Raw genomic sequence first — 14,714 nt, 5'->3', positions numbered from 1 at the left:
CAATTTCTTCAGCCAACGTTATTCTAATGCCAAACAATTGGACTCATCTCTATTTTTAACACAAACATACTGCAACAGCCATTCAATGCCTTATTATTATTATTATTAATATATTTTTTTTTTTTTGCTTAGACTGTTGGTCAGAGTGAAATGTGCCAATAAATAGGTCTATACAATTCTGCCATCGAGCTATCATACCTAGCTGGACTTTTATTAAAACTTTTCTTATCCTTCTACTAATAATGAGAATCTGGGGTCTATGTCTGACAATTGCATCTAATTGACAGCAAGGTTGTTTCCATGTGATACAAGTGATCCCTAAGTAGGGAAGATATGTCAACCATGGAAAAAACGCTAAAGAAAGAAAGGACTTTTCAGTCCTGTACTGTTCAGTAGAGATGATCCAACATTGGGATTTTGCAGGTTTGACCGAACTCGAACGTTCTCGAACCTGCAGCATTTGATTCCCGATGCCTTCCTGGTCCGTGGGGAAGGAGGAGACAGCCCGGGTACCGTCTGGGATTCCGCGATTCTGCCTAGGAAATAGCAAAATTTGTCAACAAACCTTCCTAAAGGATGATGCTGTTGTCATTCCACATTTCCAAATATTTGGTGGGGTAAAGACAGACCATGTCCTCCAGGCAGTGCCCATCAAAGTATGACATATCTATGCTGGATTGGTGGGGGAAGGTGAAATAGAGAACAGTGTTATAATTTTTTTTGTCAATGGTGTCCCTATACATTCTGGTACTGTCTAACCTGTGTTGAATAGTGTGTTCATATGAAGTGCTACCGACACCGCCGTATTGTTGAGTATTGGTATTTCTTTTGATGTGTCATAGTTAGATTTGAAGTGATCTGATTAATTGTATACTGTCTCAGATATGTAATTAGTTTGAGACACCCCTTCAGATTATATGAGCTAGAACCCACCGGCATTGAGCTTAGACAGCTGTGATTAAAACTTTTTATGATTAATTTATTTTACATGAAGAAAAAAAAAAAGCCTGTGGGACTATGATGTGTCATCACTTTATGCCTACTAAAGAAGGATATACAGCTTTTTAAATCTGATAGTTTAGAGGCTATTAACTAACAATATTCTAAGGGTTTACTTTGCATTGGATTATCGCTTGAGTTTGTTGAATAAAAAGTAGATTTCAGATTGGTAATGTCTTCTGTACATTACTCTATGTAAATAATATATGGATGTAGGGAACAGTTCCAGCTGCCACCTGCTTAATGTCATGTCACAATGGCAATATCGCATTTTACTTTATTCCCATAGTAAATTATAGATTACACTTACCACATGACAATCTAGGCTAAAATCATGGTGACACATGTAGCATACTCAAGTGTCTGAATGAGTTCAGCTAGGTTGACATTTATGTTGGTGGTTCTGTTCTTAGCTTCCATTAGAGCATTTTTTTTTAAATGTAAACTAACAACAATATGATGGAACCGAACATACCCCATTAAAAGTCAAAGTGGTCCATCGGGCACTGTTGGTGTTTGTCATGTGATATTATGGTTGTCATGTTGGACACAGATGGGAATATAAATGAAAATGTGTTCAGGGATGTCAAGCAGATTCTCTACGTCAGAGAACTTTTAACCCTCCAGTTGTTGCAAAAACTACAATTCCCATCATGCCTGAATAACCAAAGCCAATTGTTTACAACAGCTGGAGGGTGATTCCTGTACCAGTCTTTAGTAAATTCCTGCAGCTAACTGTTTATTTAGGTCCAGACCTAAAATAATCTGGCACTGGGCGCATAATAGTGATGCGTAGCTGTCCGGCCGACGGGTGGTGACTGTAAAAAAAAATGACATACCTGTACGCGGTCTCTGACATCCTGCTAGTTTTGGGCCGCTCCTGGCACTGACTAAAGTGACACACCATTCAGCCAATCACTAGGACAGCAACGTGGTACTGTTCCAGTTATTAGCTAAGCTGCCTGTGACTTCACATAGTGCGAAGATAGGGTTGAAGCTTGCAGGACGTCATGGAGCTTGGACAGGTACTGTATGTAGGAGTTTATTTTTTTTAATGGCTGCACGGACATCGCAGCCTTTGTTGCTCATTATCAGGCAGTGTATGGACTCAGTAAATGAGCACCGATCTAGGAGATCGGTGCTTGCTTACAGACAGACATTTAGCTGTTTCATAGGACCCTAAGGGCTCATGCACACTGAGCAAAAGAGGCGGATTTTCGAGCGGAATTCCGCTCGGAAATCCGCCTGTTAAAATTGAGCAAAGCACTTTTCCATTGTTTTCAATGGGCTTTGCTTTTCACAAAGTGAAATTTCCGCACGTAAATTTCCATCGTGGATCCACTTTCTACCCCGTTCACACTGAGCAAGAACGTCGGAATTCCGTCGTGCTCAGTGTGCTGCTTTGAGTAAAGGAGAGGGCGCGCACGTGTCCACTTCCTCCCTTCTCCGCTCAAAGAAATGACATTTCTTTGAGCGGAGAGTGACGGCAACGGAGGAGCGTGCGCCCTCTCATTCGCTCAAAGCAGCACACTGAGCACGGCGGGAGAGCTCCACCTCGGAATTCCGACGTTCTTGCTCAGTGTGATCGGGGCCATAGAAGTGACATGTTACTGCTTTGGGCGGATTCTGCTAGAGGAATTCTATAGAAATTAATGGTCCTTGAATTCTGCTTGGAATTCTGCTTGAATTCCACTCAAATTCCGCTCAAATTGCTCTCAAATTCAGCTCCTATTCTGCTCCTATTCTGACAGAACAAAATAGAAGAGGAACTTCAAGCAGAAATCTTTCCTCTTCAATTCCTCATCTTCCATTCTGTACTAGAGATTGACCACCGCTGTTTTGGTTGGTACAATATCATATAGCTTGGTGGCATCTGGTTATAATGGAAGCTACAATGCAGGGGTAGATCTGTATGGGAAACACATATAATGTAGGCATTTGCTTTAAAGTCACTTTATAGAAAGAAGTATGAGAGCAATACATGGACAACAGCTAAAGCAACTGGGAAGCAACAGACTTAGAGCTACTATGCATTGTACGTAAGGCTGGCATCAGGATCAGCGATGCCAGGTTCCCGGCAAACTGTTACAAAAATTTTGGGTTATTATACATAGCTCTGTATGATTAAATTCACATATGCAGATTGTTCCCATTATTATCTCCACTCCTAAAACTCCAGGAATACAAAGGATTACTTACTGCGTACAGTGTATTCAAATACATTCAAAAACTGTATCGCTGGATAGACAGAGCTGAATGAATATCTTATTCTCTGTGTATTAAAAGCTTTGCCTGCTCCAGTAATTATTAATGCAATAATTAAAAGATGATTGTGAAAATACATTTATTACTGTCAGACCGCACAGCATTATCTCCCAAACCTTCCTAGATGGATTCAGTCTTAAGTAAAAAATGTTGGAATATTTCACAAGGAAGAAAGCTAAATAATTTGTTCAGCCATTTGCGAGTTATTTTAGACCTTGAAATGCATGATAAAGCCGAGTTCTCCCTAGTATGAAATAATACTGCGCAAATGTATTAAAATTAGTTATTGTCTATGTGTTTTTCTTTCTTTCAGGACTACACACTGACAATGTACTTTCAGCAGGCTTGGAGGGATAAAAGACTTTCATATTCAGTGATTCCTTTAAATTTGACCTTGGACAATAGAGTGGCAGACCAGCTCTGGGTTCCTGATACATACTTTTTAAATGACAAGAAATCTTTTGTGCATGGTGTTACAGTGAAGAATAGAATGATTCGTCTTCATCCCGATGGCACAGTACTGTACGGTCTAAGGTCAGTCCGCTACAAATACTCTTGCTTGAATGTATGGTCTTAGATTTTGGCACATTATGTTCATTATCAAGCATAATAACCTTTTGCATATTAAGTACTTAATTTCAAGCCTGACAATGCAATGGACTGTTATTAGCTTGTCTTTGAGAAATGACAGATCTTAATTTGGACTTTCAAAGAAAACTTTTGAAAGTAATGGTTCCTTCGTGGCAATGAATAGAGTCGGGATAATAATAATTGTGTGTAGAAAGGTTTTTTTTTTTTTAATAGGTTTTAGATTGAAATGATAATAAATCCTTATAAAGGGAATTTGTGATATGTGACATATGACCTCCCAAGGTTGTTGATGCACCAGACTTACTAGTTACAGTGAAGACTAAAGCAAAACTCCAAAGAAGTGTCCATTCTGAGACAGGTATTGAGTTGTGCTCAAAAAACATATACAGCGTTGTCTTGGATTACGAGCATAATCCGTTCCAGGACCGCGCTTGTAATCCAAATTTACTCTTAAACCAAAGCAAATTTTCTCAGAAGAAATCATAGAAATGCAGACAATTGGTTCCACACCCCCCAAAAAAATTATTTATTATTCTGAATAACATGTAAAAGAGATGAAACAAACATTCAGAAACAGCAGAATATGTGATATTATAAGTTTCTTTACAGTAATGGAGATGATGGGAAACACAAGGGCGGACAGAGACTGCAGGGAGCATGAAGGAATGAGCAGATTACCTCCACAGTCCTGTCCCCTAATGTAAGCCCCAGCCTGAAGTGGATCTGCCATGATTTGGAAGGTGAGGGAGACCTCCAGGGTCAGAGTACAGTGCTGTAGACCACCCTGTACAGCCCACGCCCCTCCTCCACTCCCCTTACCACCCAGTACAGGGAGCTCTTAAACCAAAAAGCTCTTAAACCAAGTTACTCTTAAACCAAGGTGCCACTGTAGATCAATATGTTAGCCAATACTTTTTAGTTATTAGTTATTTTGTGTCCTTTTGCTGAGAGCTGCAACCTTAGGATCTCCATACAATTTATATTTCTGACAGCTGACCCCACCACTCAGCTGCCAGTATAAAGTATATGGGGCTCTCCCAAGACTCAAATGAAAAAAAAAAAGGCTGTATGGTCATCAGCTTCATAAAAATCCAGTCCTTTATTTCAGCATAAACATCCTTAGACTGGGTTCACACTACGTATATTTCAGTCAGTATTGTGGTCCTCATATTGCAACCAAAACCAGGAGTGGATTAAAAACACAGAAAGGATCTGTTCACACAATGGTGAAATTGAGTGGATGGCTGCCATTTAATGGTAAATATTTGCTGTTATTTTAAAACAACGGCTGTTGTATTGAAATAATGGCCGTTATTTACTGTTATATGGCAGCCATCCACTCAATTTCAACATTGTGTGAACAGATCCTTTCTGTTTTTTTTAATCCACTCCTGGTTTTGGTTGCAATATGAGGACCACAATACTGACTAAACAAACACACCGACGCGTTGCTAGGTATAGCCTTCTTAGTCATGGCCATGACCAAGAGGTTATACCTCACAATACTTTGTTATGTTTTTGTTTGCTGTTATATGATGTTAGGGCCAGTTCACACTGAGTAAACACGGCGTAATTCCAGGTCCGCCGCGAAATCCCGCCGTGCTCAGTGTGCTGCTATTAGTGAATGAGACGGCGCACGCTCGTCCACTCCCTCTGCGGACTTCTTCGAGCGGAAATCCGTGGCAGCGGACGAGCGTGAGTCCTCTCATTCACTTACAGCAGCACACTGAGCCCGGCGGAGAGGTCCGCCGCAGAATTTTGCCATGTTTACTCAGTGTGAACTGGCCCTTAAAGCTGAAATAAAGGATTGAATATTTATGAAGTTGGGGACCATACAGCCTTTTTTTTTTGTTGTTTGAATCATACGGGTGACGCTCCGCCATATTGGTTCCACAAGCTCTTTACTCGAAGGACCTAAAGAACGCAAAGTTGAGATTTCAGAGGGTGAGCTGATGAACTGTTGATTTGTTTGCTATCTCCTGAGACTCCACCGACATATGATGTCGGTTAAGATAGGGATCCGGTATTATGGAAAATCACTGCCTGATGCCTTTGTTCTTGAAAATATAAGCCGTCACCAGAGCTGTCTGGCTGATGCTTACCCATACCATAGGGAGGATAGGAGAGGTAAGTGTCAGCCAAATGATTGTTTCGACGACAGTTATTCAAGGTGTATGGCCATCTTTAGTCATTAGTATGCCTGGTTATTCTACAGGTACATACATTTATAGCGCCTTCTTTTGAGGAAGCATGCACGAGCCTAGACAGTGAGGTCAAAATAAATAATAAGTAGTAATATACTGTATAATCTCTAGAAATGTACTGTTAGTTGTCACTTTGCATTCATCTTTTTATTTAACTATAGAAAATGTAATTTTTTTAATCATCTCTATGAATATTTTCACGTATAAAAATCTCAAAAGACTCAATATTCTACAGATGAACTTTTGCTTCAAAAAGTTACATGCTGAGTTCTTTTATATATACAGACTATACTGAATTATGCAGAATTGCCGGAAGACTCATAAATTTGCATTGCGATTCCAGTATGTTCACACTCCGTATGATTCCAGCCGTAGTGCGAACCGCGAATATACGCACGTAGTTTTGAGGTTGATGCGTTCGCTTGAAAGTATATGATATACGGCCGCACAATGCACACTACGTATGAACTTACGGCCGGATCGTATACGGCGCCGTGAAAAATTAACACGACCATTGTTCGAGGACGGAAATGTTCCAACTCACGGCCGTGGATTTCAGTGCGGTCCTGTATGAAGTACTTATTTAAGCCAAATTTAACTTGATTTTTCGATCCAAAAGGGTCTGTGTGGTTTACTGGGCTTGGCGAAGATTTCCAAGTAAATGACCTGCCTCAGATCACTTCGAAACAAGCTAGGGAAGCATAACTGTACTACGGGCGTATGTTCGCGGTTCGTACGCATCCGGCCGCATGTCGATTTTTCCCACGCCCGTAGTTTCAGCTGCACATGTACGGCGGCGTACGAAATGCGGCCAGACTCATACGCAGTGTGAACATAGCCTTAGGAAGTTTGCCTCCTTGTGTAGCCTCCATAGCCTGATAACATTCCACAATATACTTTCACTTTTAGGGTAGCTTCACAAGTACTGGATCCGCAGCGGATTTCACGGATCCTGGTAGTGTGAAGATCTATGGGGTTACAGATCCGCAAATGAATTTTTTTCCAGTTCCATGGGGGCTGTCTCCCCCTTCCCCATGGAACTGGAAGGCAGCGGGAGTGAAATGCCAATGGTTCGGCTTCATACAAACCTGAACTTCGGCGCTGTTCGATCATCTCTACCCGCAGCCCCTGGCCCGGAGCATACATTACCTGCTCGGCGCCGTTGCTGTGTGTGAAGCTCTCGGCTCCCCTCGCTCCCCATCAGCCAATCAGTGCTGTCGTGCAAACTCGCAGCATGAAATCCGCTGCGGATCCTGTACATGTAAAGCTACCCTTAGAGTTTATTTTCTTACACACTTTGAGAATGCTACTTTGTGCTGTCAAGGTGGTAGTCCTATTTTTAGTCCACCTTGCTTCAATTAACTGTCTGTCCTGATTAATTCTAAGAAGTAGTACCTGGCCGCCCCCAGAACCCTGCATCAGAAGAAGCTCGATACAGATACTCTGGACACAAATTGTGGGTACTTCCTAGTTTAATAAGTTTCACATTCTTCTTATATGCAATGACAAAAGGTGTGGTTATTAAGTCACACAGATATATTTGACAAAACATGATTGGATACATTTGATCTTCATTTTAATCTATCCCCAGACCCTTGACAGTGCCATGGTATTTTTTGCCATGTCCTATCACATACTGTAGCTGCTACATGAGTCAAATCTCTTGCAAGTGAATGTTATATTCTAGGATTATATATGAAATAATCCAACCAGACCAATGTGATGAAAATATATAGTAGAAAATATCTTTCAGGCTTCTATCCTGACAACGTTTAGTCAGACCTCTGACCTTTCTGAAGCCTCTGGAGCACTACATAAAAAAAAATAGAAAAAAAACATGGAAAAACAAAAACAAATTATGAACAGGAAATGTTCCCTAAGGGGCTTATATATGCAATAAAAAATGAGTAAAAAAAAAAAAGTGTTAAAACAAATAAAAAAACCACTAATAAAAATGCCCCAATAAAGATTTATATCACCCTGTTTCCCATTATACGATTAAAAATATAAAAAAACATATAAAATGAACTTATTGCATATCATAGCATGCAGATTGCTGATTTTTTAAAATGATATATTAGCAAAAAAATAAACAATCAAAATGTATTTCTTACACCAATATGATACCAAGAAAAATTAGAGATCATGGCACAAAAAAAATGACACCTCAACCAGCCTTGTAGGTGGAAATTAAAAGCGCTATGGCTCTTAGAAGGCAGGGAGGAACATTGCTTTAATTTGACCTGGACATCTATGCTTTATTGACCTGAAGGGGTTAAACATTAGTATACATTATATTATAGCAACTCTAGAGTGGTCATATCACGTATTCGCTGCTGTCACTGTATTGCTCCCAGCCGCCTCTGCTTACCATGCACATTTGCGGACTTCCCCCATTCAAGCTGTCACTGCCACTGTGACAACATTACTTCATGCTACATGCGGCACACTTCCGGCACGCTTATTAATCTGAGCCACGCTTAGTTTGACATATACCTATCACCAGCTGCCTCACTGTTTTTGCTCCTGATCAGTCGTATACAATTTACTTACACTTACACTTTGGACCTCTATTTTGTTCTCTTTATTCTTTTTAGCCTTAACCTTTTCCATGCCTCTCTTTCTAGTATCTGATCTTCATTTACTTCTTTATACATGACATCTCCTCACCTAGTTACTACTATATACTAATGCATGTTTGTACATTTGCGACAAAGTATACTACATCTGCATTACTAATAGTGTTCCATCCACCATGTGTGTCTACATAATATTATGCATATATTATATAGATACCACTGTATAGTTACTGCTAAGTTTTGTTCTACTAATGATCCTGCCACAGTAACCTCATGTGTTTTTTCATACCAGGTAATCATAGTTGCTTTTTGTATTTCTTTATGTAGTGCTACAGAGACTTGAAAAAGGTCAAGAGGTCTGACTGAAACATAATACTAGCCATGATTTTGATTCTAGGGATTGTGGAATTGAGGAAGAGCACTGGCATTTATTAGGGCACAGACTTTGTTTGCATTATATCACAGAGGTGGCCATTGAGAAACACTTAAGGGAGCCAGTTTTACTTTACACCATGTTTGATAAATCTCCCCCATGGTGTAAAGTGAAAGTGACTCCGTTGCCCCTAGCAACCAATCAGATTTCACTTTTCATTCCTCACAGACTCTTTGGAAAATGATGGTGGAATCTGATTGGTTGCTAGGGGCAACGGAGTCACTTTCATTTTACACCATGTTTGATAAATCTCCCCCTTAGAGTGTAGCACCATATCAGAGCTACAAGTGAACAAATCAAATAACACTGTATTTCTGCTTTTAAAAGACTACCAACAATGGGAAAATTTTATCGAAACCTCTGTTTGTTTAGACCATATCATAGCTCCTCTGTAACCATGGGTATGGACTTTTACTTTCAGTATAAATTTATAACAGATGCTCCCATTCCCAGGCAGCGAATGTAGATCCAAAACTATAATTATGTGAACCTTTAGGTATTTTAAAGCAATAGAAAGTATAACTCTCTCTGCTTGTTATCCAGAGTCAAAAAGAACTCTAAACTTTCCTCAATTAGGCTAAGCTATTCTCATTGATTGGGATAATGGAAAGTGTATCTACTGCTTTACATGTCTGTTTTCCATTAGCACAACAGTTTTGTATTCAGAGCATTGAATGATTAATGTTTTTAAGTTGTTTCATTACATTTGTTAGACTCTATTAATGCGCTATTTAGATCTTATTTTTCTAAAAGGGTTCACATTAAATTAAGTAATTAAAAAAATAATAATTGGTCACATTCTGCACCAGTGTATGGATTTATAAAGTATCATGTGTTTAAAGTAAGAACGTGTATGTAATTGGTTGCTGGCTTTACCCATAGCTTATTTTAGTGCTTATTTAGGCTAAATGTACTATGGACCCCACTTAAACAACCTTTAGTGATAATAAAACTTAAGTTAATACAATCGGCCACAGATTATGGCTTATGTTATGGTTTTCTGTTACCAAATTTAGGGTCCTATTCTATGGGCCAAGAAGGGCCCGATCAACGATGTAAACTGGGCCTATTCCACGGCCCGATGATCGTTGAGCGAGGGCTGCAAGGACATCGTTACCGATGTCCTTGCAGCCCTTGCAGCAGCAGTAATACATTACCTGCAGGTCTTCTCCTCCGCACTGCCTTCATCCCCGAGTCCCGCGCTCTCTATCTTCTGAATGGCCGGTCAGCTGACAGGCCACACTCAGCCAATCACAGTCCGCGGCGGTCCCGGCCTGTGATTGGCTGAGCGCTCCGTCAGCTGAACGGCCATTCAGAAGATAGAGCGCGCGGGACCCTGGGATGAAGACAGTGCGGAGAAGCCTGGACAGGTAATGTTTGATGATGATGCTGCTGCTGTCAAATCGTTGGCCGCCCGTCGCACACCACTATTCAACCATAGCGATGCGCGGTGGGGGAACGATGATTTTAGGTCTGGCCCTAAATGAACGATCAGCCAATGACACGATCATCGGCTGATTGTTCTCTCTATTTCACTGAACGATAATCGGCCGAATCGGGCCAAATGGGACCGATCCGGCCGATTATCATTACTGTGGAATAGGTCCCTTACTCTTGCTGTTTCTCAGCTAGAGCTTTTGGATTAACTAGTTGAGAGCAACTAAATAGAAAATTTACCTAAACATGATCAGTGGATTATTTGGGTCCATTTTCTTGGAATTATACAAAATTAGGAGAAAACAGCAAGCATCTGTTTGGTGAATGGCAACAAAAACTTATTTGTTGGAGAAGGAAAATATATCAGTCAAATCATGCAATAAAAATATTGTTTGGGGGAGGGGGGTGTTTCATTGCTCTGCCTGGAGTTGATAAAAAGTCAAAGATTTTTGTTTAAATCAACTTGGTGGGTGGGCATTGCTGGGCAAGATAAGATATGGAGCGAGCATGGCCTCTCCCTGCCTCCAAGCAAGTATAAAACGTGAGAAACGACACCAGCCCGAGCAGAACCTACACATAAATCTTAGCATACAGATAAGTCTTAGTAAATCCCCCTTGATGTATTCACCCTATTGAAAGCATTGTGAATAGTATATTCAGTGACATTGTCTAAAGAAGCATTGCAACTTTACAAGACATTAGGGCAGGTTGAGTTTTTTGCTTGTATAGATATCAATATGATGGGAAGACATGATCATTTATTCAAAAAATAACACAATGAAAAACAGGATGGCACTACTAGAATAGGATCCCACACAACACTCAGAACTCCACAGTTCCCACACCGTGGTGCTCAACAAGTCTAGACCAAGAAGCACAATCTCTTGAAAAATAATAGTTGTAGAAATGGCTTTCGGCACTCACCAATATGAACTTTAGTCAATGTTTATGTAAATAAAAGGTCACAGGAAACAGACACAGACTCGTGTCTGTAAACGCTGGCTAAAGTTCATACTGGTGAGTGCCGCAAGTCATTTCTACAACTATTATGATCATTTATTCATTGGGGTATTCAGTTTCTTATACAACAACCGGATTTGTGGCTGATACTAATTTTTGTTCTATATACATGTTCTATACTGTGCTCTTCTTTTTTATTGAATATTCTATGCTTTCTTTTTTGTTTACCATCTTTCTTGAATTTCTCATGCGGTGCTTCTCATTACTTCCATCTGTACAAATTCTTCGAAAGGGTTGCTAGAGATAAGTGGATTTACAGTAAGGCCTCATTCACATGTCTGCAAAATTAGTCCGTAATTATAGATTCACAACTATGGACAAATTTAGAATACATTAATTTCAATGTGCCTATTAGCACATCCACAATTTTTGTAGATCTGTGAATAGGCAGTGGTCCGTGCCGCAAAAATATGGACATGTAAGAGTAAGGACCCGCAATTGCAGCATGGAACACTGTAGTGGTCTGTGAATTGAGGATTAATATGGATGCACAATGTGCTGTCAACAGACTGTGCTGCCAATCCTCCCAGGTCTTTTTCCTTAATATAGTCTAATAAGAAGGATGTAATGGATGCTGTGTTATGTGGGTGGTTACTGATGGCTCATAGACAACATACTGTAACGTGAAATGCAGATAAGGATCAATTTAGTTAAGAAAAAAACTGAATTTAAGCAAAATCTTGTCACCATTATGTATGCAAACAAAAAAGGATTCTTGGTAAGTAGCATTCTAAGAACTTGCAAATAAAATTACTGTTCTTGGAAAATCAGTGTTGAAGTTAAGAAAATATGAGTCACTGTCTGAATACCACATTCAGGTCTGATGGAGATATAGGGGACAATACTGAATCAGTGGAGACTACAATGACCTTCCCTTCTGATTGTCAGATTCTTATGAACCCTAGGCAAGGTATAGAACACATTACATTCTATTGTTCATGTTCTTCCTCTACTAACATACTAAAAAAGAAAGACTTTCTGTTGATTCTAATGCAACTTTGATTGCCATAGTTCTTCTTTCAATATAGTCTTCCAGATGAACCAGTCCTACCACTCATTTTTTATTTCTGCTGTCATCTCCTTCACTTCAGTGGGGATTGATACCAGACACGTGGACACGAGTGCTGCTATTTCAAGGGGAAAAATGAAAGTAACTGTTCCACCTATCCATACCAGTCCAGCCATAATTTTACTTTGACTATTGGAGGTACCTCTTAAAGGGGGCACTCTATTTTAAAAGTTTTAACCCTGTTTAATCCCCACTCATAATCTAAGCTTTTTTTAAATAGATTTCCATTACATGAATAGGGCCATTTGAGTGCAGCACATCCTGACTTAGACCCTGATGCTGCAGAAAATCCTTACTGCCTGGTCATATGCTGGTCCTACTGATACACATTGTTAGCTGTGAGACCTTATATATACACAGGGATGGGTCTTTCCCAATCATGTCCAGTCAACTAAATTTACCACAGGTGGCTTCAATCAAGGTGGAAAAAACATCTCAAAGATGAAAAGGAGGAATTGGCGGTCCCATCATAGGTCATAGCATAGTGTTAAGTCTCATAGCAAAGGGTTTTAAGCCCTTTCACGTCAGCAATACCTGCACCGTTGCAATGTCTAGAAAGATTCCTGGCATGGATGGGGTTTCAGTGGGAGCAGTACCATACACAGTAATGTGCCATGACCTGGCATGACGACAGCAGTCATCACGCTACATGCTTCTGTCTGCCAATAACCCCTTAAATGCTGTGATCTATAGCGTTACATGTCACTGACTGATCAGAACCCCTGCAGGAATAATATTTACCTCCGCCTGCCCTCAAACAGCCCCATAGGAAAAAAAATAAAAAGGGTTATGGCTTTTAGAAAGCGAGGAGAAACACTGCCTCAGTGTGACCTGGACATACGTGCACCAATGACATTTGTTCAAGAATGGGTAATGAATAAGCAAAAAATTCTAACATTCTCATTATGGGGTATTGAGTGCAGAAAAATGGGGCACAACTTTCTGTGAAAAAAGTGAGAATTTGAAGACATTGTGAATGCAGTATATATGTGATACATTTTACACAAATTGCATGCTACTCTAAAAGAATCTATCACCAGCATAACGTATACACACATTTCATTATATGCAGATATTCTTGTCTACAGTGGAAAGAGAGCCAAAAGTGTCAAGCTGTTTTTGGCCCTGGTGACTGCTGACATACTGTACATACCTTATGTTTTGCTTCTTTTATTTTTCATACATTGTAAACTCTTTCAACCGAAGCTGAGGTGGAGGCAGTGATCTTTTAGCAGCTCCTGCAGTATGTCAGCGGCTTTTGTTGGTAGTATGATCATTAAGTCTATGTTCAGTGTTCTTGAGGCAAAAAATACAGCCGTATTTTAATACTTACGTCTGTAAATGATAATCATGCTGTAATATTAAAATATTGCCATATTTTCACCTCAAAAAATGTTGTGTGAACACATCCTAAGGGGGGGGGGGGGGGTTCCCCTAAAATCAACTTTTGTAACCTATTCTATAATAAGTGATCGCTGGGGAAACCCTTGCCCAATCACAAGATCAGTATTCTGTTGCTTGACTGTGACGCCAAACAAACTCTCCTAGATCGGCGTTTGCTTACAGAACCAGAATCACATGCAGGGCTTTCATATAGAAAATAATACAGTTTATACTTACCCATGCACCTCCAGTGTCTGGGTGCCTTTTCCCTGGGTCCCTTCCCTGTGTGCATCTGACACTTCTGGCCCCTTTTCTTCATTGATAGGCCAACAGTCAGCCGATGTTTTATTGTTGTCTTTATTAGAAAATATCTGCACGAATCGGCCTGATTGGTCAGCTAATCACCTGGTGTAATAGGAACCTAACAGAGAAGGTTAGTGTAAATGTGTATGTATATACAGTATATATATATATATGAGAAAGAAAAACGTGGAGAAGACTACAATGGTTGTAGATACTATGTGGACAGTTTATACACAATTAAAAACATAAGGTAAAAACATCAAAAGGTTTTTCAAGCATATAAAAATACAAAAATACAAAAAACAGCAGCATAAATGTCCCAAAATGGATAACTGTGATTGCGAGCTGATGTTTGCAAGTGCCAATATTACTCACGCTATCCGGCCGGATAAGCAGCTATAGTTCAAAGAGCCTAGTCCATACGAATGGAG

At 39.9% G+C, this 14,714-nt stretch overlaps 1 protein-coding gene across 2 annotated transcripts in view; it reads left to right on the top strand.

Annotated features, from left to right (window-relative positions):
* The window catches only part of GABRB2 (gamma-aminobutyric acid type A receptor subunit beta2), a 276,962-nt gene that overhangs the window by 118,335 nt on the left and 143,913 nt on the right, over window positions 1-14,714 (top strand). For both annotated transcript variants that reach the window (XM_069954102.1, XM_069954100.1), the window contains exon 4: window positions 3,578-3,798. In XM_069954102.1, coding sequence (XP_069810203.1) covers window positions 3,578-3,798 — 221 coding nt within the window. The remainder of the gene's footprint in view (window positions 1-3,577; window positions 3,799-14,714) is intronic.

The sequence above is a fragment of the Dendropsophus ebraccatus genome, chromosome 1 (assembly GCF_027789765.1).
Source record: "Dendropsophus ebraccatus isolate aDenEbr1 chromosome 1, aDenEbr1.pat, whole genome shotgun sequence".
Taxonomy (NCBI): domain Eukaryota; kingdom Metazoa; phylum Chordata; class Amphibia; order Anura; family Hylidae; genus Dendropsophus; species Dendropsophus ebraccatus.
The sequence above is the reverse complement of the archived record's forward strand: the minus strand, read 5'-3'. Positions and strand labels throughout refer to the sequence as shown.